This window comes from Pristiophorus japonicus, chromosome 3 (genome assembly GCF_044704955.1).
Source record: "Pristiophorus japonicus isolate sPriJap1 chromosome 3, sPriJap1.hap1, whole genome shotgun sequence".
NCBI lineage: Eukaryota > Metazoa > Chordata > Chondrichthyes > Pristiophoridae > Pristiophorus > Pristiophorus japonicus.
In genome coordinates, this window is record NC_091979.1 from 4,156,094 (window position 1) to 4,182,143 (window position 26,050).

General features: G+C 48.8%; 1 protein-coding gene across 1 annotated transcript in view; it reads right to left on the reverse strand.

Annotated features, from left to right (window-relative positions):
• slc4a3 (solute carrier family 4 member 3) overlaps positions 1-26,050 on the reverse strand; it is a 214,412-nt gene that overhangs the window by 76,768 nt on the left and 111,594 nt on the right. Inside the window, exons 7-8 of the mRNA XM_070877002.1 lie at positions 15,816-15,952; positions 14,322-14,502 (exon numbers count right to left, since the gene is read on the reverse strand). Coding sequence (XP_070733103.1) covers positions 14,322-14,502; positions 15,816-15,952 — 318 coding nt within the window. The remainder of the gene's footprint in view (positions 1-14,321; positions 14,503-15,815; positions 15,953-26,050) is intronic.

The following is a 26,050-nucleotide window of genomic DNA, read 5'->3' on the forward strand; positions in this document are numbered from 1 at the left end:
CCATTTACACCCCCCCGACCCCTCTCTCCCCATTTATACTCTCCCCCCAACCCCTGCTCCCCATTTACACTCCCCTCCCGACCCCTCCCCATTTATACTCTCCCCCCAACCCCTCCCTCCCCATTTACACTCCCCCCCGACCCCTCCCCATTTACACTCCCCCGACCCCTCCCCATTTACACTCTCCCCCCAACCCCTCCCTCCCCATTTACACTCTCCCCCCGACCCCTCCCTCCCCATTTACACTCCCCCCCGACCCCTCCCCATTTATACTCTCCCCAGACCCCTCTCTCCCCCATTTACATTCCCATGACCCTTCTCGCCACAGTTACACCTCCAACACCTCCATCCCCTTTCCCTCTCATGCTCACCGCCTGACACCTCTCCACTGACGTCAATACCCACTGTCGCTCTCTGCATACAACCCCTGGCCTCTGTCTTTCTCACTTTGCATTTCCCCATGCCCCACCTCCCCGTGTAACATTCCCCATCCCCCGCTCGCCTCCTCTCCTGACTCCCCCCACCCCCCACCCTTCCTGGGCGCCATTGTCCACCAGGCACTGGGGCGAAAACCCATGAAATAGTTGCCGCACGCAGTTGCCTGAGTAAGGCAGGTTGGGGTCGATGGTGACTGAGGCAAGTGAGGGTCACCAGTGGCAGGAGGATAGTTCAGTTTTATCGCACAAAGCACATTGTCCTCGGGCCAGAGATTGTTGGCTCAGTTGGTGAGTGCACTGCCAATACAGACTGTGGACATTCCATTCTTGAACCCTGCTCCATTGTAAGGGTACACCTATTTTCCTTGGAACAAGGCACAGGAAGAGGCCACGGACAAACTGTTTTAAAGTTAAAACCTGGGAGGAGAAAAGGCGCCAGCCTGAGGCAAGTGGTGACTCACCTGTCTCCAAGTTTGCGGATGACACTAAGCTGGGTGGCGGTGTGAGCTGTGAGGAGGACGCTAAGAGGCTGCAGGATGACTTGGACAGGTTAGGTGAGTGGGCAAATGCATGGCAGATGCAGTATAATATGGATAAATGTGAGGTTATCCACTTTGGTGGCAAAAACAGGAAGGCAGAATATTATCTGAATGGTGACAGATTAGGAAAAGGGAAGGTGCAATGAAACCTGGGTATCATGGTACATCAGTCATTGAAAGTTGGCATGCAGGTACAGCAGGCGGTGAAGAAGGCAAATGGTATGTTGGCCTTCATAGCGAGAGGATTTGAGTATAGGAGCAGGGAGGTCTTATTGCAATTGTACAGGGCCTTGGTGAGGCCTCACCTGGAATATTGTGTTCAGTTTTGGTCTCCTAATCTGAGGAAGGACGTTCTTGCTATTGAGGGTGTGCAGCGTAGGTTCACCAGACTGATTCCCGGGATGGCAGGACTGACATATGAAGAAAGACTGGATCGATTAGGCTTGTATTCATTGGAATTTAGAAGAATGAGAGGGAATCTCATAGAAACTTATAAAATTCTGACGGGATTGGACAGGTTGAATGCAGGAAGAATGTTCCCGATGTTGGGGAAGTCCAGAACCAGGGGTCACAGTCTAAGGATAACATAGAAACATAGAAACATAGAAAATAGGTGCAGGAGTAGGCCATTCAGCCCTTCTAGCCTGCACCGCCATTCAATGAGTTCATGGCTGAACATGCACTTCAGTACCCTATTCCTGCTTTCTCGCCATACCCCTTGATCCCCCGAGTAGTAAGGACTTCATCTAACTCCCTTTTGAATATATTTAGTGAATTGGCCTCAACTACTTTCTGTGGTAGAGAATTCCACAGGTTCACCACTCTCTGGGTGAAGAAGTTTCTCCTCATCTCGGTCCTAAATAGCTTACCCCTTATCCTTATACTGTGACCCCTGGTTTTGGACTTCCCCAACATTGGGAACATTCTTCCTGCATCTAATCTGTCTAAACCCGTCAGAATTTTAAACGTTTCTATGAGGTCCCCTCTCATTCTTCTGAACTCCAGTGAATACAAGCCCAGTTGATCCAGTCTTTCTTGATTGGTCAGTCCCACCATGCCGGGAATCAGTCTGGTGAACCTTCGCTGCACTCCCTCAATAGCAAGAATGTCCTTCTTCAAGTTAGGAGACCAAAACTGTACACAATACTCCAGGTGTGGCCTCACCAAGGCCCTGTACAACTGTAGCAACACCTCCCTGCCCCTGTACTCAAATCCCCTCGCTATGAAGGCCAACATGCCATTTGTTTTCTTAACCGCCTGCTGTACCTGCATGCCAACCTTCAATGACTGATGTACCATGACACCCAGGTCTCGTTGCACCTCCCCTTTTCCTAATCTGTCACCATTCAGATAATAGTCATAAGGGGTAAGCCATTTAGGACCGAGATGAGGAGAAACTTCTTCACTCTGAGAATTGTGAACCTGTGGAATTCTCTACCACAGAAAGTTGTTGAGGCCAGTTCGTTAGATATATTCAAAAGGGAGTTACGGCTAAAGGGATCAAGGGGTATGGAGAGAAAGCAGGAAAGAGGTACTGAGGTGAATGATCAGCCATGATCTTATTGAATTGTGGTGCAGGCTCGAAGGGCCGAATGGCCTACTCCTGCACCTATTTTCTATGTTTCTATGTTTCTATGTTTCTATGTTTCATTACCCATTAAAACCAATCTCTGAGGTCAAGGACTAAACTTGGTTATGCATACAGACAAAGAGATTGATACTATCTATCTGAGGAGCTCCGGAGTTGATTGGACACAGCGGGTAAAACAGTTCACCCCAGAGACTACAAGTCTGCAAGAAACCAGGACTACAAAGGACCCCAGGAAATGCACATTTTTGGATAACAGGGCATGAAGGAGTTATCTTTTGCATTGTCGACTCTGTGTGCACCTTAGTAGCCATTCAAGCTCCTCACCACAGCCAGTTAGACCAATCGCCACCTCGATCTTAATGCATTAATCGGACTCCAGCCCAGCGGGAAACTTATTCATACTATGGATATAAATATACGAACACAGAAACACAAGAAGACAAAGAAGGACAAACAGAGAGACAGAAGGACAGGAACGAGGACAGCACTGCAGAGAATGAACAGAGGAATAACCAAATGGTCACGGAACCAATGACCATGAACCTACAATAGCTACAGCCAGGAATGGCGATTGTATGTCTTAAGTCAATTTCTCTCAGAAGTCCAGTCCTGTAGTTTTTAGCCAGTTTTAAAACGGACACTGGGTTAAGCCTAAATTCTGTGCCATGTGTTGTCCTTTCCCTCTATAAGTTCCCAGGTCTAACAATCAGAGTAGAGTAAACAAAACGTATACCCTACACCGTACTGAATGCGCCAGCCCTGGTATGGGTGTTCCGTCTGGCCTTCCTTCTCCCGGGTTAGCGGTGGAGAATTCTTGACTGTCGGCCATCAATTGCTGAGGGAAAGGGCCCATGGGTTAAGATTGGGCTTCGGTGTGATGCCCTGCAATAGTAGACAGCCCATTCGGGAACAACTGAGAAAACTGGGGGGTGCGGGGGGAGGGGGGAGAACCCCATAGAAACACAGGAAGAGGGGGCTTGACAAGGTGGATGCAGAGAGGATGTTTCCACTGATGGGGGAGACTAGAACTAGGGGGCATGGTCTTAGAAAAAGGGACTGCCCATTTAAAACTGAGATGAGGAGGAATTTCTTCTCTCAGGGGGTTGTAAATCTGTGGAATTCGCTGCCTCAGAGAGCTGTGGAGGCTGGGTCATTGAATAAATTTAAGACAGAGATAGACCGCTTCTTAACTGATAAGGGGTTATGGGGAGTGGGCGGAAAAGTGGACCTGAGTCCAAGATCAGATCAGCCATGATCATATTAAATGGCGGAGCAGGCTCGAGGGGCCGTATGGCCTACTCCTGCTCCTATTTCTTATGTTCTTAAACTATTACGTTATTAAATATTAACTTAACTAGATAAACTAAATAATTAATATAATTATAAATAATCGTTTGATTGAAGACGTTAACGAATTAAATATGCAAGTAAAATTAAGGCTAGAGATGGCAGGGCAGGCTATGTGTCAGGACTGTAGTATGTGGGAGTTTGTGGACAGCGAGACTCTCCCGGATTGCCACATCGGCAGAAAATGTCTCTGCCTTCAGTCGCTCCGGCTCAGAGTCATTGAGCTGGAGTGCGAGTTAGAGACACTCCGAAACATAAGAGACGGGGATAGCTTTATCCAGAATACAGTCACACTCCAGGAGAAAGCACAGGTTCAGGACAGAGAGGGTGTGACTGTTAGGGGATTTAGGAGAGGATGAGCAAGAGGTGCCGCAGACACTGGTCCTGTCCAACAGGTACGATGTACTCGCTACCTGTGAGGACAAGGAGAGAGACTGCAGGGAGGACAGCCCACAATGCAGACCAAGGCACCGTGGCTCAGAAGACTGTCTGAGGGGGGAACAAGAGCAGAACAGAGGTGTGGTAGTGAGAGGGGACTCTACAATTAGGGGATGCAGCCAAGAACGAGAATCCCGAAGGGTGTGTTGCCTACCCGGTGTCAGGGTAAGGGATATCTCACGGCGGCTGGAGAGGAACTGGGAAAGAGAGGGGGTAAATCAGTTGTCGTGGTCCATGTTGGAACAAACGACAGAGTTAGGAACAGGGAGGAGGTCCTGCTGAGAGAGCATCAGTAGTTAAGACTCGAAATTAAAAAGCAGGACCTCGAGGGTAATAATCTCTGGATTATTGCCCGAGCCACATGCAAACTGGCATTGAGACAGACAGATCAGGAGAATTAATACGTGGCTAAAGGGCTGGTGTGAGAAAGAGGGGTTCCTTTTCATGGGATGCTGGCACCAGTTCTGGGACAGGAAGGAGCTGTGCCGATGGGATACGCTGCACCTGAACCGGAATGGGACCCGTGTCCTAGCGGAAAAGGTAAATGGGGAGGTGGCAAAGGCTTTAAACTAGTTAGACTGGGGGAGGGATCTACAAGAAATGAAACCAGCTTAAATATAAACAAAACAAGGAAGGAGAGCAGGGAGATTGATGGCCAGGGAATAAATAGAGTTGTAGAAGAGGTGTTTAAAAAGAGGGTTAAAAATAAAATGAGAGGAACTGCTATTAAAAATGAGCTAAACTGCCTGTACATCAATGCACATCGTGTCCGTAATACATACAACAGGTGAGCTGGAGCCAATCATGCTTTGCGAGGAACCAGATATATTAGGGATTACTGAGACAGAAACATCAGGACTGGGAATTAAACATTGCAGTGTATAACATATTTAGAAAAGATAGAGAGGGGGAAAGGGGGGAGGTGGAATGGCTGTACTCATTAGGGATAACATAATGGCAGCAGAAAAAATCCATTTAGATAGAGATAAAAGATAATAAAGGATTAACTACACTAATAGGGGTAGTCTACCGACCACCTAATAGTGGAAGGGACGTGGAGGAAGATATATGCAAACAAATTAGGGAAATGAATAAAAAACATAGAATAATAATCATGGGGGATTTCAACTACACCAATATTAATTGGACAGAAGAGGTAGGTAAAGAGGATAAGAGAATAGAGTTGCTACAAGGTGTACAGGACTCCTTTCTAACCCAATATATAAAAAGCCCAACAAGGGAGGATTTGTTATTGGCTATAGCAGTGGAGAATGAACCAGAGCAGATAAGAGAAGTAAAAGTAGGGGAACATCTAGGCAATAGTGACCATAATATAATATGCTTTAAGATAATAATTGGGAAGGGCATAAGTATGATGATAAACTCGGGTAATAGATTGGAGAAAAGCTGATTTTGAGGGACTGAGAATAGAACTTGGGTAAATAAAATGGTTGACAATATTGGCAAAAATGACGTAGAACAGCAATGGGAAACATTTAAAATGGTATTCAACAGAGTCTAGGAAAATATATTCTGCAAATAAACAATAACAAGCTAAACACTAATGAGACATCATGTATAAGATTATGAGGGGGCCTTGACAAGGTGGATGCAGAGAGGATGTTTCTACTGATGGGGGAGACTAGAACTAGAGGGCATGATCTTAGAATAAGGGGCCTCCCATTTAAAACTGAAATGTCTTCTCTCAGAGGGTTGTGGATCTGAGTAATTCACTGCCTCAGAGAGCTGTGGAAGCTGGGACATTGAATAAATTTAAGACAGAAATAGACAGTTTCTTTAATGATAAGGGGATAGGGGGTTATGGGGAGCAGGCAGGAAAGTGGAGCTGAGTCCATGATCAGATCAGCCATGATCGTATTAAATGGCGGAGCAGGCTCGAGGGGCCATATGGCCAACTCCTGTTCCTATTTCTTATGTTCTTATGTTCTTATGAATAAAGCAATAAGAGAACAATTGAGGGTAAGGAAAAAGACAAACATTAAATACATGGATAGCAGGGGAGTGCATGATAAGGGAGAATATGAAGAGATTAGGAGAGAAGTCTAAAACAATTAGGAAGGCAAAGATGAACTATGAAATTAAATTATCAAGGAACATAACATAAAATAGTAAAATATTTGACAGGTACATCAATAAAAAAGGAAAGTTGGAATGGGAATAGGGCCATTAAAGGATAGACAGGATAATACCACGAGTAACAATAGAGCGATAGCAGAAATATGAAATAATTACTTTGCCTTGGTATTTACCAGGGAGGTAGAACAGGGAGATGACATCGAATGATGAGATTAGTAATGAGCTAACTGGGTTTAAAATAAAACGAGGAGATGTACTGAAGAAACGAATGAAACTCAAAGAGAATACAACCCCTGGTCCGGATGGATTGCATCTGCGCATTTTAAAAGAGACTAAGGAAGAAATAGCAGAGGCATTACTACACATATTTAGTAATTCTTTAGAAAAAGGTATAGTGCCAGAGGACTGGCAGATAGCTGATGTAATATCTATATTTAAGAAGAGAGCCAGAACATGTCCAGGGAAATATAAGCTATCGGTGGTAGGAAAAATAATGGAATCCCTACTAAAGGAGAAAATAGAAGAACATGTAGGGCTAGAACCTCCACTTCTGTGCTTATTGCCCAAAATTGGGCATCATTTCCGACGTGAGCGATAAAAAAGGGTTTTCAGATCGCTGGCTTCTCGCCCATTCTCAAAACACCTAGTTTACATTTTTGAAAATGGGCGTTACCGTGAGCGATATCAAATGGGCAATAGCGTTAAATTTTTTTTGACCTGCTGCCATAAAGTGTGGCCGTCCTTAGCAACGGCATGGCAACGCTCGATTCCCGCGATTTGGGAGGTCAAGGGTCACCATGACATGGCAGAAGAGGAGACAGAGAGAGAGGGAGCTCAGAGGGCCTGAAGGAGTGTCTGGGTGTGGTGTGGCTGCTTTGGGAGGAAGGAGGGAGACTTTAGAGCTTCACAGCAAGAAGGCAAACAAAAATTAACTGTTAACCATTTGACCTATAATGGAGGGAGAGGAGGAGGCATCACAGCACACTGTGGAGACTGACGCTGGAGAGAGCAGTGAGGTGGGAGAGGAGCACATTGGGGGGCACAAAAGAGCCAGGAGGTTCTCGGACGAGGCAAATGTCTCCCTCCTGCAGGAGGTCAAGTCACGCTGGGGGGATGTGACACAGGGAGGGCGTGGGGAGCCCACCCCAAAGGCCTACCAGAGGATATGGACCGAGATAGCAGAGGTGGTCTCGTCAGTGACCAACGAGGTGCGTGAGGGCAACCAATGCCGCAAACGATGGAACGACCTTGTGGGATCCGCAAGAGTAAGTATTACATTGATTTACATGTACTTATGTATTTATATAATTTGATTTGCAACAGTCATGAATGACTATCAGCAGATGTGAGGTCTTTCACTTTTACCGGGAATATTGTACTCAAAGCCTGCGGTCACGGTGCACGTCTTTAGGTAAAGAATGATAATAATCGTGATTACATCTGTCGGTTATGTGTTGTATCAGTGTCTGTGACAGTACCTAGCAATGTTATCACGCACTGATCTCATGCCGTGTCGTCCTGTTACCTTTTACAGAAGAAGCTATCGACGATGAGGTCCATGCAGAGGAGAACGGGTGGGGGGCCACCAGTCCCCAGCGACATCACTGAGATGGAGGAGCGAGTGCTCACACTCGTGGGGAAGCACCCCCGGAAGGCCCTGAGGTGATGCCACGTGAGTAAAGCTTACACCATTGTGTGATGTAAGGTCAATAGATGCCACACCCACTCATATCCGAACAATCGTATATGATTGATGATTTCTAAAAGTTTTATAGAAATAATGCTAGCCTCATGAAAATCATTGCAGTGCACAATGTGTTGATGGTCATGAAATGTGATGCCTGCGATGATTTTGAGAGGGGTGGTGCTTTTGTCGTGCATATGCTGTGTGTAGCGCTGGACTCACCTTGTCACCCTAGCATCCCCCTCTCCTCTAATAACCTCATTTGTGTTTTGCAGCTCAGCCAGCAGCGCGGCCCCAGGCACGGCCACAGAGGCCAGAAGGTGGGGGCACGGGGCAGGAGTCGGCAGATGATCCTACTACACCTGGTGCTGAGGAGCTCCGATTGTCGCCCAGCAATCCGCTGGGTCTGTTCTCGACGGACAGCGCGGACTTCGAAGAACCTGCATCGCCACGCTCCAGAACCCATTCCACCCCAAGGCCATCTAGTGGTCCTCCGGTCATTCCCGTCTCCACTCTGGAGGTACCAGGTCCAAGCACCTCTCCACAGGGCACCCCATTTGTCCCCAGGATAGCGCCGACCTTGCGGAGGCCTCGTGGACGCGGCAGGTCTGTTCCACGAGCGCCACATGACAGCGGAGAGATGGTACATTGGTGACCAGCTCATCGAAGCATTGGGGAGCATATCCCGACAGCTGGCCACCATCTCCGGCACCATGACCGAGTACATTCCGCGGATGGCGGAGTCCCTGGATGCGATAGCCAGGAACACTGCTGCCACAGGCCTCCCAGTGGTCCCCGAGCGCGGCACTCCACCCCTAGGTTCTGCATCACCCTGCGAACGGCAGATGCGAGCAAGAACCAAGATCCTGCTTCTGCATCAGAGAATGTTGCCCCCTCGGCACCCCCTGCTCCTGTACCCGTGCAACCAACGCATCTGCCTTCATCCCCCCCAATGAGGCACCGTCTGAGGAGCTCCTCGGCCAGTCGCCGTGGAGCGAGGAAGGGAAGTGGTAGAGGTGGGGAGGAGAGGGGGGAAGGACAGTGAGGTGCATGTGCGCAGGTGATGGCTGTGTTATATCTCCAGGGTGTATGCAATTTGTTGCAATGTATGGGAGCTGGGGACCACGCTCCTGCTTTGCCTTTGTATTCTGTGCTGCTGGACATGTTGAACATGTGATTTATGTCAATGGTGGAAAAAGTGGGGTGTGGGCAGGGGTTGGGTGTTATTGGCTGTGATACTTATGATTTCAGACCAATGTTGGTATTAAACTTTTGTTATTGAACATCACCTTGTTGCGCATTTTCTCAGATAGCTGGATCATTACACACTGGTGATTCCTTACCATGAAAGGGTTAAATACAACTTAACATCAATCAACGTAAACTTTAACTGGCACCAAGGTGATGGGCACCATTGATGTCTGAGCTGCACACACACAGCAGTGTGTCAGCATTTTCATTCCCATCAGTGCTCTTTCAGGCAAATCTTTCCGATATCAGCTCCTCACGTAAGAGTGGGATGTAACAAATGCCAGCCACACTGCTGGCGTTCGTTCCGGTTAGTTCCTCTTTTTGTGGGCGTTTTTTTGGGCGAGCGATATTGTGGCCGATATGTGTGCGAGATGGTGAAATTGAAGATGGCCGATCTCCATGGCCGCTAGTTTGGGTAATTATGCGGGCGTTAATATTGAATCTCGGTATTAATTTTGTGCGGAAAGTAATGCTGGGTGATATTATAGAAACATAGAAACATAGAAAATAGGTGCAGGAGTAGGCCATTCGGCCCTTCTAGCCTGCACCGCCATTCAATGAGTTCATGGCTGAACATGCAACTTCAGTACCCCATTCCTGCTTTCTCACCATACCCCTTGATTCCCCTAGTAGTAAGGACTTCATCTAACTCCTTTTTGAATATATTTAGTGAATTGGCCTCAACAACTTTCTGTGGTAGAGAATTCCACAGGTTCACCACTCTCTGGGTGAAGAAATTCCTCCTCATCTCAGTCCTAAATGGCTTCCCCCTTATCCTTAGACTGTGTCCCCTGGTTCTGGACTTCCCCAACATTGGGAACATTCTTCCTGCATCTAACCTGTCTAACCCCGTCAGAATTTTAAACGTTTCTATGAGGTCCCCTCTCATTCTTCTGAACTCCAGTGAATACAAGCCCAGTTGATCCAGTCTTTCTTGATAGGTCAGTCCCGCCATCCCGGGAATCAGTCTGGTGAACCTTCGCTGCACTCCCTCAATAGCAAGAATGTCCTTCCTCAGGTTAGGAGACCAAAACTGTACACAATACTCCAGGTGTGGCCTCACCAAGGCCCTGTACAATTGTAGCAACACCTCCCTGCCCTTGTACTCAAATCCCCTCGCTATGAAGGCCAACATGCTATTTGCTTTCTTAACCGCCTGCTATACCTGCATGCCAACCTTCAATGACTGATGTACCATGACACCCAGGTCTCGTTGCACCTCTCCTTTTCCTAATCTGTCACCATTCAGATAATAGTCTGTCTCTCTGTTTTTACCACCAAAGTGGATAACCTCACATTTATCCACATTATGCTTCATCTGCCATGCATTTGCCCACTCACCTAACCTATGGCCGTTGAATTCGCCAATTCGGCTGATTTTGCCCCCAAAAAATGGGCGGGTGGTGATATTTTTTTCTTGCCATTGAGCCCATTTGGAAAATAACGCTCGGCGATAAGACTCCTGAAAAAGCCCATCAGTTTCCATTTTGTGCCAGAATGGGTGAAATCTGGGCGTTATGCGTCATTTCAGCGGTAAAATTGGCGCTAAGTTAGCGTTAAGCATGCAAAGAAAGTGGAGGTTCTAGCCCCTAGAAACCAAAAATATAATAATGAATAGTCAGCATGGATTTCAAAAGGGAAAGGCTTGGCTGACCAACCTCATTGAATGTTTTGAAGCGGTAACAGAGAGAGTAGATGTAAGTTATCACACAGGGCAGTGAGAATCTGGAACTCCCTCCCCCCGCAAAAAAAGCTCCTGAGGCAATTGAAAATTTCAAAACTTGCTAGGCAAGGGTATTAAGGGTTATGGAAGCAAGACAGATAAATGGAGTTAAGATACAGGCCATGGTCTAATTGAATGGCAGAACAGGCTCGAGGGGCTGAATGGCCTCCTCCTGTTCCCATGTACCCAGCGACCATCGATATCACAGCTGGTCACCGAGGGATGAACTCCTCCAAACACATATCTGTGCAAGGCAGGCGATAACTCACCTGTGGGGGAGCCATGTGTCCCGATAACTGTCTCCAGTTAAATGATCTGATTGACAGCTCAGTCGAGGTAAAGCCATGAAACACAAAAGGTTAGTGTGCAGGTACAGCAAGTGATCAGGAAGGCCAATGGAATGTTGGCCTTTATTGCAAAGGGGGATGGAGTATAAAAGCAGAGAAGTCCTGCTGCAACTGTACAGGGTATTGGTGAGGCCACACCTGGAGTACTGCGCACAGTTTTGGTTTCCGTATTTAAGGAAGGATATACTTGCTTTGGAGACAGTTCAGAGAAGGTTCACTCGGTTGATTCCGGAGATGAGGGGCTTGATTTATGAGGAAAGGTTGAGTAGGTTGGGCCTCTACTCATTGGAATTCAGAAGAGTGAGAGGTGATCTTATCGAAACTTATAAGATAATGAGGGGGCTTGACAAGGTGGATGCAGAGAGGATATTTCTACTCATAGGGGAAACTAAAACTAGGGGACATAGTCTCAGAATAAGGGGCCGCCCATTTAAAACTGAGATGAGGAGGAATTTCTTCTCTCAGAGGGTTGTAAATCTGTGGAATTCTCTGCCCCAGAGAGCTGTGGAGGCTGGGTCATTGAATATATTTAAGGTGTAGACGGATTTTTGAGCAATAAGGGAGTCAAGGGTTATGGGGAGCGGGCAGGGAAGTGGAGCTGAGTCCATGATCAGATCAGCCATGATCGTATTAAATGGCGGAGTAGGCCCGAGGGGCCGTATGGCCTACTCCTGCTCCTATTTCTTATGTTCTTATGATAAAGTGAATGGGACTTATTCTTGTTAAAACTGGAGTGCAGCTAATTGGATGAGGTAACACTGTGAAACAGGTGAATCCTGACACAGACAGAGTGATAGGGAGGTTTGAAAGGTGGGGTATTAGAACGGACACTCGACACGGCCTGGTCAGCGATCTCGAGTCCCGTAACATGTGACTTCTCCAGTGAGCATGCCAAGTATCGCCGTAAACTGCCAATAAATACCTTTGAACCCTATTCCCTTGAGGAATTACGTATAAACTTGTAACAACAACAGTAACGACTGATATTTACAGGTTATCAAACCTTTGGCGCCGAGCCGCATAAGGAGATGTTAGGGCAAATGACAAAAGCTTGGTCAAAGAGGTCGGTTTTAAGGAGTGTCTTGAAGGAGGAAAGAGAGGTAGAGAGGCGGAGAGGTTCAGGGAGGGAGTTCCAGAGCTTGGGGCCCAGGCAACAGAAGGCACGGCCACCGATGGTGGAGCGATTACAATCAGGGATGGTCAGGAGGGCAGAATTAGAGGAGCGCAGACGTCTCGGGGTGTTGTGGGGCTGGAGGAGATTAGAAATAGGGAGGGTCGAGGGTCATGGAGGGATTTGTAAACAAGGATGAGAATGCTAAAAGACAGCTGTTGCTGGACTGGGAGCCAATGTGGGGCAGTGAGCACAGGGGGTGATGGGTGAGTGGGACTCGGTGCGAGTTAGGACACGGGGCAGTGAGCACAGGGGGTGATGGGTGAGTGGGACTCGGTGCGAGTTAGGACACGGGGCAGCGAGCACAGGGGGTGATGGGTGAGTGGGACTGGGTGCGAGTTAGGACACAGGGCAGCGAGCACAGGGGGTGATGGGTGAGTGAGACTCGGTGCGAGTTAGGACACAGGACAGTGAGCACAGGGGGTGATGGGTGAGCGGGACTCGGTGCGAGTTAGGACACGGGGCAGTGAGCACAGGGGGTGATGGGTGAGTGGGACTTGGTGCGAGTTAGGACACAGGGCAGCGAGCACAGGGGGTGATGGGTGAGTGAGACTCGGTGCGAGTTAGGACACGGGACAGTGAGCACAGGGGGTGATGGGTGAGCGGGACTTGGTGCGAGTTAGGACACAGGGCAGCGAGCACAGGGGGTGATGGGTGAGTGAGACTTGGTGCGAGTTAGGACACGGGACAGTGAGCACAGGGGGTGATGGGTGAGCGGGACTCGGTGCGAGTTAGGACACAGGGCAGCAAGCACAGGGGGTGATGGGTGAGCGGGACTCGGTGCGAGTTAGGACACAGGGCAGCGAGCACAGGGGGTGATGGGTGAGTGGGACTTGGTGCAAGTTAGGACACGGGGCAGTGAGCACAGGGGGTGATGGGTGAGCGGGACTTGGTGCGAGTTAGGACACGGGGCAGCGAGCACAGGGGGTGATGGGTGAGCGGGACTTGGTGTGAGTTGGGACACGGGGCAGCCAAGCTTTGTAAGAGCTCAAGTTTACGAAGGGTGGAAGGTGGGAACCCAACCAGCACTGACCACACTCGATCAGCTCCGCTGCTCAGGCCACATTGTCCGCATGCCCCGACACGAGACTCCCAAAGCAAGCGCTCTACTTGGAACTCCTTCACAGCAAACGAGTCAAAGGTGGGCAGAGGAAACCCTCAAAGCCTCCCTGATAAAGTGCAACATCCCCACCGACACCTGGGAGTCCCTGGCCAAAGACCGCCCTAAGTGGAGGAAGTGCATCCGGGAGGGCGCTGAGCACCTCGAGTCTCGTCGCCGAGAGCATGCAGAAACCGAGCGCAGGCAGCGGAAGGAGCGTGCGGCAAACCAGTCCCACCCTCCCCTTCCCTCAACCACTGTCTGTCCCACCTGTGACAGGGACTGTGGTTCTCGTATTGGAATGTTCAGTCACCTGAGAACTCTCTTTAAGAGTGGAAGCAAGTCTTCCTCGACTCCGAGGGACTGCCGATGGTGATGATGGAATAGTCGAGGGTCGAGGTAACAGAAGTGCAGATGAGGTGTCAGCAGCAGATGGGGTGGGGCAGCGGGGGGGGGGGGGTGCGATGTTACGGAGGTGGAAGTAGGCGGTCTCTTGGTGAAGGAGCGGGAATGGGGCCAGTGGCTGCGCCCGGGATCCAGTAGGATGAGCGAGGAGTGAGGTCGGGCGAGGAACATCCATACCCCGAGGGCACTCACCGTGCGCGATGGTCTTTCTCAGCTCCAGCAAGCTGCGGAAGGTCAGCGAGGCCACGTGCGGTTTGCCCCACTTGTCTGTCTCTGACTGCACGTCCTCCTCAAACTTGATCCAACGCGCGGTCTCGTGCCACGTCATCTCATTGTTCTTGCCCACCACGAGCTCGTTCAGCTCGACGAAAACCTGTGCAAAGAACGTGGGGTCAGTGGGGGGCAGGGGTTGTGAAATGAATACTCTGGAGGCGGAGCTGCCCGATCGATGTGGCCAAGGGAGCTGATCCTGCCGAGGCAGGTCACTAACAGCAATGGAGCCCAACACCCGGTGTGTCACGCACAGAAACCCGCAAGGCTCACACATCATTGGCCTTAATTACCTTTCTACATCTCATCCGCAGCTCAGTGGGTCGCACTCTCTCACCTCTGAGTGAGAAGGTTGTGTATTCCAATCCCACTCCGGGGACCTGAGCACCAAAATCCAGGCTGACACTCCCAGTGCAGTACTGAGGGAGTGCCGCACTGTCAGAGGGGCAGTGCTGAGGGAGCGCTGCACTGTCGGAGGGGCAGTACTGAGGGAGCGCCACATTGTCGGAGGGGCAGTACTGAGGGAGTGCCACACTGTCGGAGGGGCAGTACTGAGGGAGCGCCACATTGTCGGAGGGGCAGTACTGAGGGAGCGCCACACTGTCGGAGGGGCAGTACTGAGGGAGCGCCGCACTGTCGGAGGGGCAGTGCTGAGGGAGCGCTGCACTGTCGGAGGGGCAGTACTGAGGGAGTGCCGCACTGTCAGAGGGGCAGTGCTGAGGGAGCGCTGCACTGTCGGAGGGGCAGTACTGAGGGAGCGCCACATTGTCGGAGGGGCAGTACTGAGGGAGTGCCACACTGTCGGAGGGGCAGTACTGAGGGAGCGCCACATTGTCGGAGGGGCAGTACTGAGGGAGCGCCACACTGTCGGAGGGGCAGTACTGAGGGAGCGCCGCACTGTCGGAGGGTCAGTACTGAGGGAGCGCCGCACTGTCGGAGGGGCAGTACTGAGGGAGTGCTGCACTGTCGGAGGGGCAGTACTGAGGGAGTGCTGCACTGTCGGAGGGGCAGTACTGAGGGAGTGCCGCACTGTCGGAGGGGCAGTACTGAGGGAGTGCTACACTGTCGGAGGTGCCATTTATCGGCTGAGATGTGAAACCGAGACCCTCTCAGGTGGATATAGAAGATTCTGACGGCTCTACTTCAAGGAGGTTTTCCCCGGTGTCCTGGGGCCAATATTTATCCCTCAATCAACGTCACTAAAAACAGATTGTCTGGTCATTTATCACATTGCCGTTCCTGGGTGCTTGCTGTGCACAAATTAGCTGCTGCCTTCCCTACATTCCAACACCTCAAACAGAGAAAGTATTTCATTGGCTGCAGAGCACTGTGGGACACCCTGAGGTGCCTTGGTAACTGCGAGTCTATCTCGACACACTGAGCACCGAGGGGATGAAGACACAAGAATGCTCCTACCTCGTGGGGTTTTCTATCGAACCGACATTTCTTGGAGCTGGTTTGGGCCATTTCTGAGCTCATTTTGCTCATCTGGATTCTCGAAGGTTTCTTGACCAGATGTCGGCGAAGCCCTGGGTTGTCCTCAAATCGGTGGCCTGTGGATGAAGAAGAAAGCCGTGTACGGAAACTTCGAGATACATCAAGTGTTTTGCCGAGGTGTATGTAAGAACACAAGGAATAGGAGCAGGATTCAGCCATTTGGCCCTTTGAGCCTGCTCCACCATTCAATAAGATCATGGCCAACATCCCCAGCATCGAAGCACTGACCACACTCGACCAGCTCCGCTGGGCGGGCCACATTGTCCGCATGCCTGACACGAGACTCCCAAAGCAAGCGCTCTACTCGGAACTCCTTCACGGCAAACAAGCCAAAGGTGGGCAGAGGAAACGTTACAAGGACACCCTCAAAGCCTCCCTGATAAAGTGCAACATCCCCACCGACACCTGGGAGTCCCTGGCCAAAGACCGCTCTAAGTGGAGGGAGTGCATCCGGGAGGGCGCTGAGCACCTCGAGTCTCGTCGCCGAGAGCATGCAGAAACCAAGCGCAGGCAGCGGAAGGAGCGTGCGGCAAACCAGTCCCACCCTCCCCTTCCCTCAACCACTGTCTGTCCCACCTGTGACAGGGACTGTGGTTCTCGTATTGGACTGTTCAGCCACCTGAGAACTCATTTTAAGAGTGGAAGCAAGTCTTCCTCGATTCCGAGAGACTGCCTGTGATCATGGCTGATCTGATCCTGGTCTCAACTCCACTTCCCCGCCTGCTCACCATAACCCTTCACTCCCTTATCGTTCAAAAATCTGACTATCACCACCTTAAATATATTCAATGACCCAGCCTCCACAGCTCTCTGGGGCAGAGAATTCCAAAGATTCACGACCCTCTGAGAGAAGAAATTCCTCCTCATCTCCGCTTTAAATGGACGGCCCCTTATTCTAAAACTATGTAGCTGCGTGATTCGTGCGCATCCAGCTTTAATACCTCCTCAGTGGGCCGCATTCTCACCTCTCAGTCAGCAGGTTGTGGGTTCAAGTCCCACTCCAGGGACTTGAGCACATAAATCTAGGCTGACTCTCCCAGTGCAGTGCTGAGGGAGCGCTGCACTGTCGGAGGGGCCGTCTTTCAGATGAGACGTTAAACCGAGGTCCCATCTGCTCTCTCAGATGGAGATTCTATGGTACTATTTCGAAGAAGAGCAGGATAGTACCACCTCCCAATCACTAAGGAGGCGGTGCTCAGTAAGATAATGGGACTAAAGGCAGATAAATCCCCTGGACCTGATGGCTTGTGTCCTGGGGTTTTTAGAGAAGTAGCAGCAGGGATTGTGGATGCATTGGTTGTAATTTACCAAAATTCCCTGGATTCTGGGGAGATCCCGGCAGATTGGAAAACTGCAAATGTAACACCCCTATTCAAAAAAGGAGGTAGACAAAAAGCAGGAAACTATAGACCAGTTAGCCTAACATCTGTGGTTGGGAAAATGTTGGAGTCCATTATTAAAGAAGCAGTAGCAGGACATTTGGAAAAGCAAAATTCGGTCAGGCAGAGTCAGCATGGATTTATGAAGGGGAAGTCATGTTTGACAAATTTGCTGGAGTTCTTTGAAGATGTAACGAACAGGATGGATAAAGGGGAACCAGTGGATGTGGTGTATTTGGACTTCCAGAAGACATTTGACAAGGTGCCACATAAAAGATAAAAGTTCACGGGGTTGGGGGTAATATATTAGCATGGATAGAGGATTGGCTAACGAACAGAAAAGAGAGAGTCGGGATAAATGGTTCATTCTCGGGTTGGCAATCAGTAACTAGTGGGGTGCCGCAGGGATCAGTGCTGGGACCCCAACTATTTACAATCTATATAAAGGACTGGAAGAAGGGACTGAGTGTAACGTTGCCAAGTTTGCTGACGATACAAAGATGGGAGGAAAAGCAATGTGTGAGGAGGACACAAAAAATCTGCAAAAGGACATAGACAGGCTAAGTGAGTGGGCAAAAATTTGGCAGATGGAGTATAATGTTGGAAAGTGTGAAGTCATGCACTTTGGCAGAAGAAAATCAAAGAGCAAGTTATTATTTAAATGGAGAAAGATTGCAAAGTGCTGCAGTACAGCAGGACCTGGGGGTACTTGTGCATGAAACACGAAAGGTTAGTATGCAGTTACAGCAAGTGATCATAAAAGGGGTCAAAGGGTCTAGTAAGGAGGAGGAACTGAGGGAAATCCTTATTAGTCGGGAAATTGTGTTGGGGAAATTGATGGGATTGAAGGCCGATAAATCCCCAGGGCCTGATGGACTGCATCCCAGAGTACTTAAGGAGGTGGCCTTGGAAATAGCGGAGGCATTGACAGTCATTTTCCAACATTCCATTGACTCTGGATCAGTTCCTATAGAGTGGAGGGTAGCCAATGTAACCCCACTTTTTAAAAAAGGAAGGAGAGAAAAAACAGGGAATTATAGACCGGTCAGCCTGACATCGGTAGTGGGTAAAATGGAATCAATTATTAAGGATGTCATAGCAGCACATTTGGAAAGAGGTGACATGATAGGTCCAAGTCAGCATGGATTTGTGAAAGGGAAATCATGCTTGACAAATCTTCTGGAATTTTTTGAGGATGTTTCCAGTAGAGTGGACAAGGGAGAACCAGTTGATGTGGTATATTTGGACTTTCAGAAGGCTTTCGACAAGGTCCCACACAAGAGATTAATGTGCAAAGTTAAAGCACATGGGATTGGGGGTAGTGTGCTGACATGGATTGAGAACTGGTTGTCAGACAGGAAGCAAAGAGTAGGAGTAAATGGGGACTTTTCAGAATGGCAGGCAGTGACTAGTGGGGTACCGCAAGGTTCTGTACTGGGGCCCCAGCTGTTTACACTGTACATTAATGATTTAGACGAGGGGATTAAATGTAGTATCTCCAAATTTGCGGATGACACTAAGATGGGTGGCAGTGTGAGCTGCGAGGAGGATGCTATGAGGCTGCAGAGCGACTTGGATAGGTTAGGTGAGTGGGCAAATGCATGGCAGATGAAGTATAATGTGGATAAATGTGAGGTTATCCACTTTGTTGGTAAAAACAGAGAGACAGACTATTATCTGAATGGTGACAGATTAGGAAAAGGGGAGGTGCAACGAGACCTGGGTGTCATGGTACATCAGTTATTGAAGGTTGGCATGCAGGTACAACAGGTGGTTAAGAAAGCAAATGGCATGTTGGCCTTCATAGCGAGGGGATTTGAGTACAGGGGCAGGGAGGTGTTGCTACAGTTGTACAGGGCCTTGGTGAGGCCACACCTGGAGTATTGTGTACAGTTTTGGTCTCCTAACCTGAGGAAGGACATTCTTGCTATTGAGGGAGTGCAGCGAAGGTTCACCAGACTGATTCCCGGGATGGCGGGACTGACATATCAAGAAAGACTGGATCAACTGGGCTTGTATTCACTGGAGTTCAGAAGAATGAGAGGGGACCTCATAGAAGCGTTTAAAATTCTGATGGGTTTAGACAGGTTAGATGCGGGAAGAATGTTCCCAATGTTGGGGAAGTCCAGAACCAGGGCTCACAGTCTAAGGATAAGGGGTAAGCCATTTAGGACCGAGATGAGGAGAAACATTTCATCCAGAGAGTGGTGAACCTGTGGAATTCTCTACCACAGAAAGTTGTTGAGGCCAATTCACTAAATATATTCAAAAAGGAGTTAGATTTAGTCCTTACTACTCGGGGGATCAAGGGGTATGGCGGGAAAGCAGTAATGGGGTACTGAAGTTGCATGTTCAGCCATGAACTCATTGAATGGCGGTGCAGGCTAGAAGGGCTGAATGGCCTACTCCTGCATCTATTTTCTATGTTTCTATGTTTCTATCAAGAAGGCCAATGGAATCTTGGCCTTTATTGCAAAGGGGATGGAGTATAAAAGCAGGGAAGTCTTGCTACAGTTATACAGGGTATTGGTGAGGCCACACCTGGAGTACTGCGTGCAATTTTGGTTTCCATATTTACGAAAGGATATACTTGCATTGGAGGCAGTTCAGAGAAGGTTCACCCGGTTGATTCCGGGGATGAGGGGGTTGACTTATGAGGAAAGGTTGAGTAGGTTGGGCCTCGACTCATTGGAATTCAGAAGAATGAGAGGTGATCTTATCAAAACCTTTAAGATTATGAGGGGGCTTGACAAGGTGGATGCAGAGAGGATGTTTCCACTGATCGGGGAGACTAGAACTAGAGGGCATAATCTTAGAATAAGGGGCTGGCCATTTAAAACTGAGATGAGGAGAAATTTCTTCTCTCAGAGGGTTGTTAATCTGTGGAATTCGCTGCCTCAGAGAGCTGTGGAAACTGGGACATTGAATAAATTTAAGATAGAAATAGACAGTTTCTTAACCGATAAGGGAATAAGGGGTTATGGGGAGCGGGCGGGGAAATGGTGCTGAGTCCATGATCAGATCAGCCATGATCTTATTAAATGGCGGAGCAGGCTCGAGGGGCCGTATGGCCTACTCCTGCTCCTACTTCTTATGTTTTTATGTTCTTATTCCTGGTGTCCAAGGCCAAAGGTTATCCCTCAACCAACGTCACTAAAAATGGATCATCTAGTCATTTATCACATTGCTGTTTGTGGGAAGGGTGGAGGATGCCTGTACATGAGTTCTTTTAAGGTGGGGTGGCCGTTGCACATCGGCAACCACACAGGTAGAGGGCGCTGAGCACCTCGAGTCTCGTCGCCGAGAGCATGCAGAAACCAAGCGCAGGCAGCGGAAGGAGCGTGCGGCAAACCAGTCCCACCCTCCCCTTCCCTCAACCACTGTCTGTCCCACCTGTGACAGGACTGTGGTTCTCGTATTGGACTGTTCAGCCAGCTGAGAACTCACTCCAGGAGTGGAAGCAAGTCTTCCTGGATTCCGACGGACTGCTATGATGATGATGTTTGTGGGAGCTTGCTGTGGGCAAATTGGCTGATGTGCCTCGTACGTTTCAACAGTGACTACACTTCAAAAGTACTGAATTGGATGTAAAGCACTTTGGAATGTCAATTGCTATAACTGTACAGGGTATTGGTGAGGCCACACCTGGAGTACTGCGTGCAGTTATACAGGGTATTGGTGAGGCCACACCTGGAGTACTGCGTGCAGTTTTGGTTTCCATATTTAAGGAAGGATATACTTGCTTTGGAGGCAGTTCAGAGAAGGTTCACTCGGTTGATTCCGGAGATGAGGGGGTTGACTTATGAGGAAAGGTTGAGGAGGTTGGGCCTCTACTCATTGGAATTCAGAAGAATGAGAGGTGATCTTATCACGTATAAGATTATGAGGGGGCTCGACAAGGTGGATGCAGAGAGGATGTTTCCACTGATGGGGGAGACTAGAACTAGAGGGCATGGTCTTAGAATAAGGGGCCGCCCATTTAAAACTGAGGTGAGGAGAAATTTCTTCTCTCAGAGGGTTGTAAATCTGTGGTATTTGCTGCCTCAGAGACCTGTGGAAGCTGGGACATTGAATAAATTTAAGACAGAGATAGACAGTTTCTTAACCAATAAGGGAATAAGGGGTTATGGGGAGCGGGCGGGGAAGTGGAGCTGAGTCCATGATCGGATCAGCCATGATCGTATTAAATGGCGGAGCAGGCTCGAGGGGCCGAATGGCCGACTCCTGCTCCTATTTCTTATGGTCTTATAATGCCAGGAAAGACTTTGTATAAATGTAAGTCTTTCTTTTTTTTTGAAGTCCTGGCCTCCGCCCTCCATGCTGTTCCCAGTTCCCATGGTAACACGTCACATCCACTCCACCCGTCGGGAATTTTAATGGGTTAAGGTGGGACTTTTCAGTGATGGCGAAACGTTATCCTCAGGAAGTCACAGATGGAGGAGATTCAGCATCTCGTAGACTTCTAAAGGGTTCGCCATGCAGGGCCTCAATGGGCTAAACCCTTCCCAGTAAATCATTGCGTGTAACCATGCCAAAAATTGCTGGTCACAGGAATGTGGGAAGGGAGGACCTTGAGACAATCACTATCACTAGGGGGGTAGTGCTGGACAGGCTAATGGATCTCAAGGTAGACAAGTCCCCTGGTCCTGATGAAATGCATCCCAGGGTATTAAAAGAGATGGCGGAAGTTATAGCAGATGCATTCGTTATAATCTACCAAAATTCTCTGGACTCTGGGGAGGTACCAGCGGATTGGAAAGCAGCTAATGTAACGCCTCTGTTTAAAAAAGGGGGCAGACAAAAGGCAGGTAACTATAGGCCGGTTAGTTTAACATCTGTAGTGGGGAAAATGCTTGAAACTATCATTAAGGAAGAAATAGCGGGACATCTAGATAGAAATAGTGCAATCAAGCAGACGCAGCATGGATTCATGAAGGGGAAATCATGTTTAACTAATTTACTGGAATTCTTTGAGGATATAACGAGCATGGTGGATAGAGGTGTACCGATGGATGTGGTGTATTTAGATTTCCAAAAGGCATTCGATAAGGTGCCACACAAAAGGTTCCTGCAGAAGATAGAGGTACGCGGAGTCAGAGGAAATGTATTAGCATGGATAGAGAATTGGCTGGCGAACAGAAAGCAGAGAGTCGGGATAAATGGGTCCTTTTCAGGTTGGAAATCGGTGGTTAGTGGTGTGCCACAGGGATCGGTGCTGAGACCACAACTGTTTACATAATACACAGATGACCTGGAAGAGGGGACAGAGTGTAGTGTAACAAAATTTGCAGATGACACTAAGATTAGTGGGAAAGCGGGTTGTGCAGAGGACACAGAGAGGCTGCAAAGAGATTTGGATAGGTTAAGCGAATGGGCTAAGGTTTGGCAGATGGAATATAATGTTGGAAAGTGTGAGGTCATCCACCTTGGGAAAAAAAACAGTAAAAGGGAATATTATTTGAATGGGGAGAAATTACAACATGCTGAGGTGCAGAGGGATCTGGGGGTCCTTGTGCATGAATCCCAAAAAGTTAGTTTGTAGGTTCAGCAGGTAATCAGGAAGGTGAATGGAATGTTGGCCTTCATTGCGAGAGGGATGGAGGTCCTGCTACAACTGTATAGGGTATTGGTCAGGCTGCACCTGGAATACTCCATACAGTTTTGGTCACCTTACTTAAGGAATGATATACTGGCTTTGGAGGGGGTACAGAGACGATTCACTTGGCTGATTCCGGAGATTAGGGGGTTACCTTATGATGATAGATTGAGTAGACTGGGTCTTTACTCGTTGGAGTTCAGAAGGATGAGGGGTGACCTTATAGAAACATTTAAAATAATGAAAGGGATAGACAAGATAGAGGCAGAGAGGTTGTTTCCACTGGTCGGGGAGACTAGAACTAGGGGGCACAGCCTCAAAATACGGGGGAGCTGATTTAAAACCGAGTTGAGAAGGAATTTCTTCTCCCAGAGGGTTGTGAATCTGTGGAATTCTCTGCCCAAGGAAGCAGTTGAGGCTAACTCATTGAATGTATTCAAGTCACAGATAGATAGATTTTTAACCAATAAGAGAATTAAGGGTTACGGGGAGCGGGCGGGTAAGTGGAGCTGAGTCCACGGCCAGATCAGCCATGATCTTGTTGAATGGCGGAGCAGGCTCGAGGGGCTAGATGGCCTACTCCTGTTCCTAATTCTTATGTTCTTATGTTCTTATGTAATCCCAATTAAATAAATCCCTTCTTGTTCTAATAGGAGCATGGGAAGAGGAGGAGCCCACTGTAGCATTTAATGAGATCATGGTTCATCTTTACCTCAACTCCATCCACCTGCCTTGGCTCCATCTCCTTTTATGCCCATGGCCCGCAAAAAGCAAAAAATGAGGCCACACCTGGAGTACTCCACACCTGGAGTTTTGGTCTCCGTATTTAAAGAAGGATATACTTGCATTGGAGACTGTTCAGAGAAGGTTCACTAGGTTGATTCCTGAGATGAGGGGGTTGACTTATGGTTGAGTAGGTTGGGCCTCTACTCATTAGAATTCAGATGAATGAGAGGTGATCTTATCGAAACGTATAAGATTATGAGGGGGCTTGACAAGGTGGATGCAGAGAGGATGTTTCCACTCATACGGGAAACTAGAACTAGGGGGCATGGTCTTAGAATAACGGGTCGCCCATTTAAAACTGAGATGAGGAGGAATTTCTAGTCTCAGAGGGTTGTAAATCTGTGCAATTCTCTGCCCCAGAGAGCTGTGGAGGCTGGGACATTGAATATGTTTAAGGCGGAGATAGACAGTTTCTTAACCGATAAGGGAGTAAAGGGTTATGGGGAGCGGGCGGGGAAGTGGAGCTGAGTCCATGATCGGATCAGCCATGATCTTATTGAATGGCGGAGCAGGCTCGAGGGGCTAGATGGCCGACTCCTGCTCCTATTTCTTATGTTCTTATGTTATTGGTCTCAGAGGAAGATACGAACAGGACATATAACCCTTCGAGCATGTAACGCCATTCAATGAGCGAGTGGCTGATCAGTGACCTTACTCTCAGGTTTAAATTGATTGAGCTAGCAAAGACTGATTTTTGTGGGAGAGTGCCATTTGTCCACTACCCTTTGCACGAAGAAGTGTTTCCTAAATTCTCTCTTGAATGGCCTGGCTCCGATGTCCGAGACTCCCCAACCAGCGGAAAAGGTTTCCTATCAAATCCTTTCCCAATCTTAAAAACCGCAATCGAATCACCCCTTCACCTTCGATATTCCAGGGAATATTAACCTAGTTTATGTGATCTAATGTGGGTGGGTGGATGGGGCGAGGGTTTGAAGTCAGTTAGATGTTGGCTGGAGCCCAGGCTGATGAAAGTCTGCTCTACCTGCTGGTTCTAAGGCTCCTACATTTGGAGGGAGTTGCATACTAGTACCTCGAGGGCATAGGTCTAGAGGGCACAGACCAACAATGTCCCTAATTCACTGACACTGGCGGGCACTCTGACCTCGGATATGAAAAAGACAAATGGCACTCTGGTACCTTGGGGGGGCGCTCTTCTGGGCTTAGAGCCGAGAGATGTTCTTGGTGCAGAGCAGAGGGTGATTTCCTCTGTATCTCACTGTACAGTACCTAATCTAATGGACCAAACCCCTCCCCATTCACTCCCACTGTGCACAATCCCAATGGACCAAGCCCCTCCCCATTCACTCCCACTGTGCACAATCCCAATGGACCAAACCCCTCCCCAGTCATTCCCACTGTGCACAATCCCAATGGACCAAACCCCTCCCCATTCACTCCCATTGTACACAATCCTAATGGACCAAACCCCTCCCCATTCACTCCCATTGTACACAATCCCAATGGACCCAAACCCCTTCCCATTCACTTCCACTGTGCACAATCCTAATGGACCCAAACCCCTTCCCAGTCACTCCCACTGTACACAATCCCAATGGACCCAAACCCCTTCCCATTCCCTCCCACGGTACAGAATCCCAATGGATCCAAACCCCTTCCCATTCACTCCCACTGTACACAATCCCAATGGACCCAAACCCCTTCCTATTCACTCTCACTGTGCACAATCCCAATGGATCCAAACCCCTCCCCATTCAATCCCACTGTGCAGAATCCCAATGGACCCCAACCCCTTCCCATTCAATCCCACTGTATAGAATCCCAATGAACCCAACCTCTACCCATTCACTCCCACTGTACACAATCCCAATTGACTAACAACTTCCCATTTATTCGCACTGCATGGATAAGATTTGCAGGGCTAAGGAGAAAAAGCAGTGGGGGTTGGGCTGGGTCTAATTGGACAGCTCTTTCAAAGAGCTGGTACAGGCATGATGGTCAGAATGGCCTCCCCCTCTGCTGTAAGATGCTATGATCTCTTCGCCAAACCCTTTCCTTCCCAAGATCTCCACACTGGCTCCCTCCCATCGTCTCCCTAATGTTCACTTCATGGTTTCTCTGCTAAAACAAGATGTCAGGAAGGACCTTCCATCCATCGAGCTCTCGGTCTGTGCCGCTGTGGATCGATGCCAAGGAAGTGAGAATGGGCTTCAGACTGAAAATGGCGGGTGAGGAAATAACGAGGAGATTGCAAATTATGTTAAACGGGCCCTTCATACAATGTACATGATTCTGCTGATCTGACCCACACAGAAGCATGAACTACAGTGAGATAGACAGAGAGACTGGCTCCTTCTACATTCTTATATCGCCTGGGAGGACAGACGCACCAACATTAGCGTCCTTGACCAGGCCAACATCCCCAGCATCGAAGC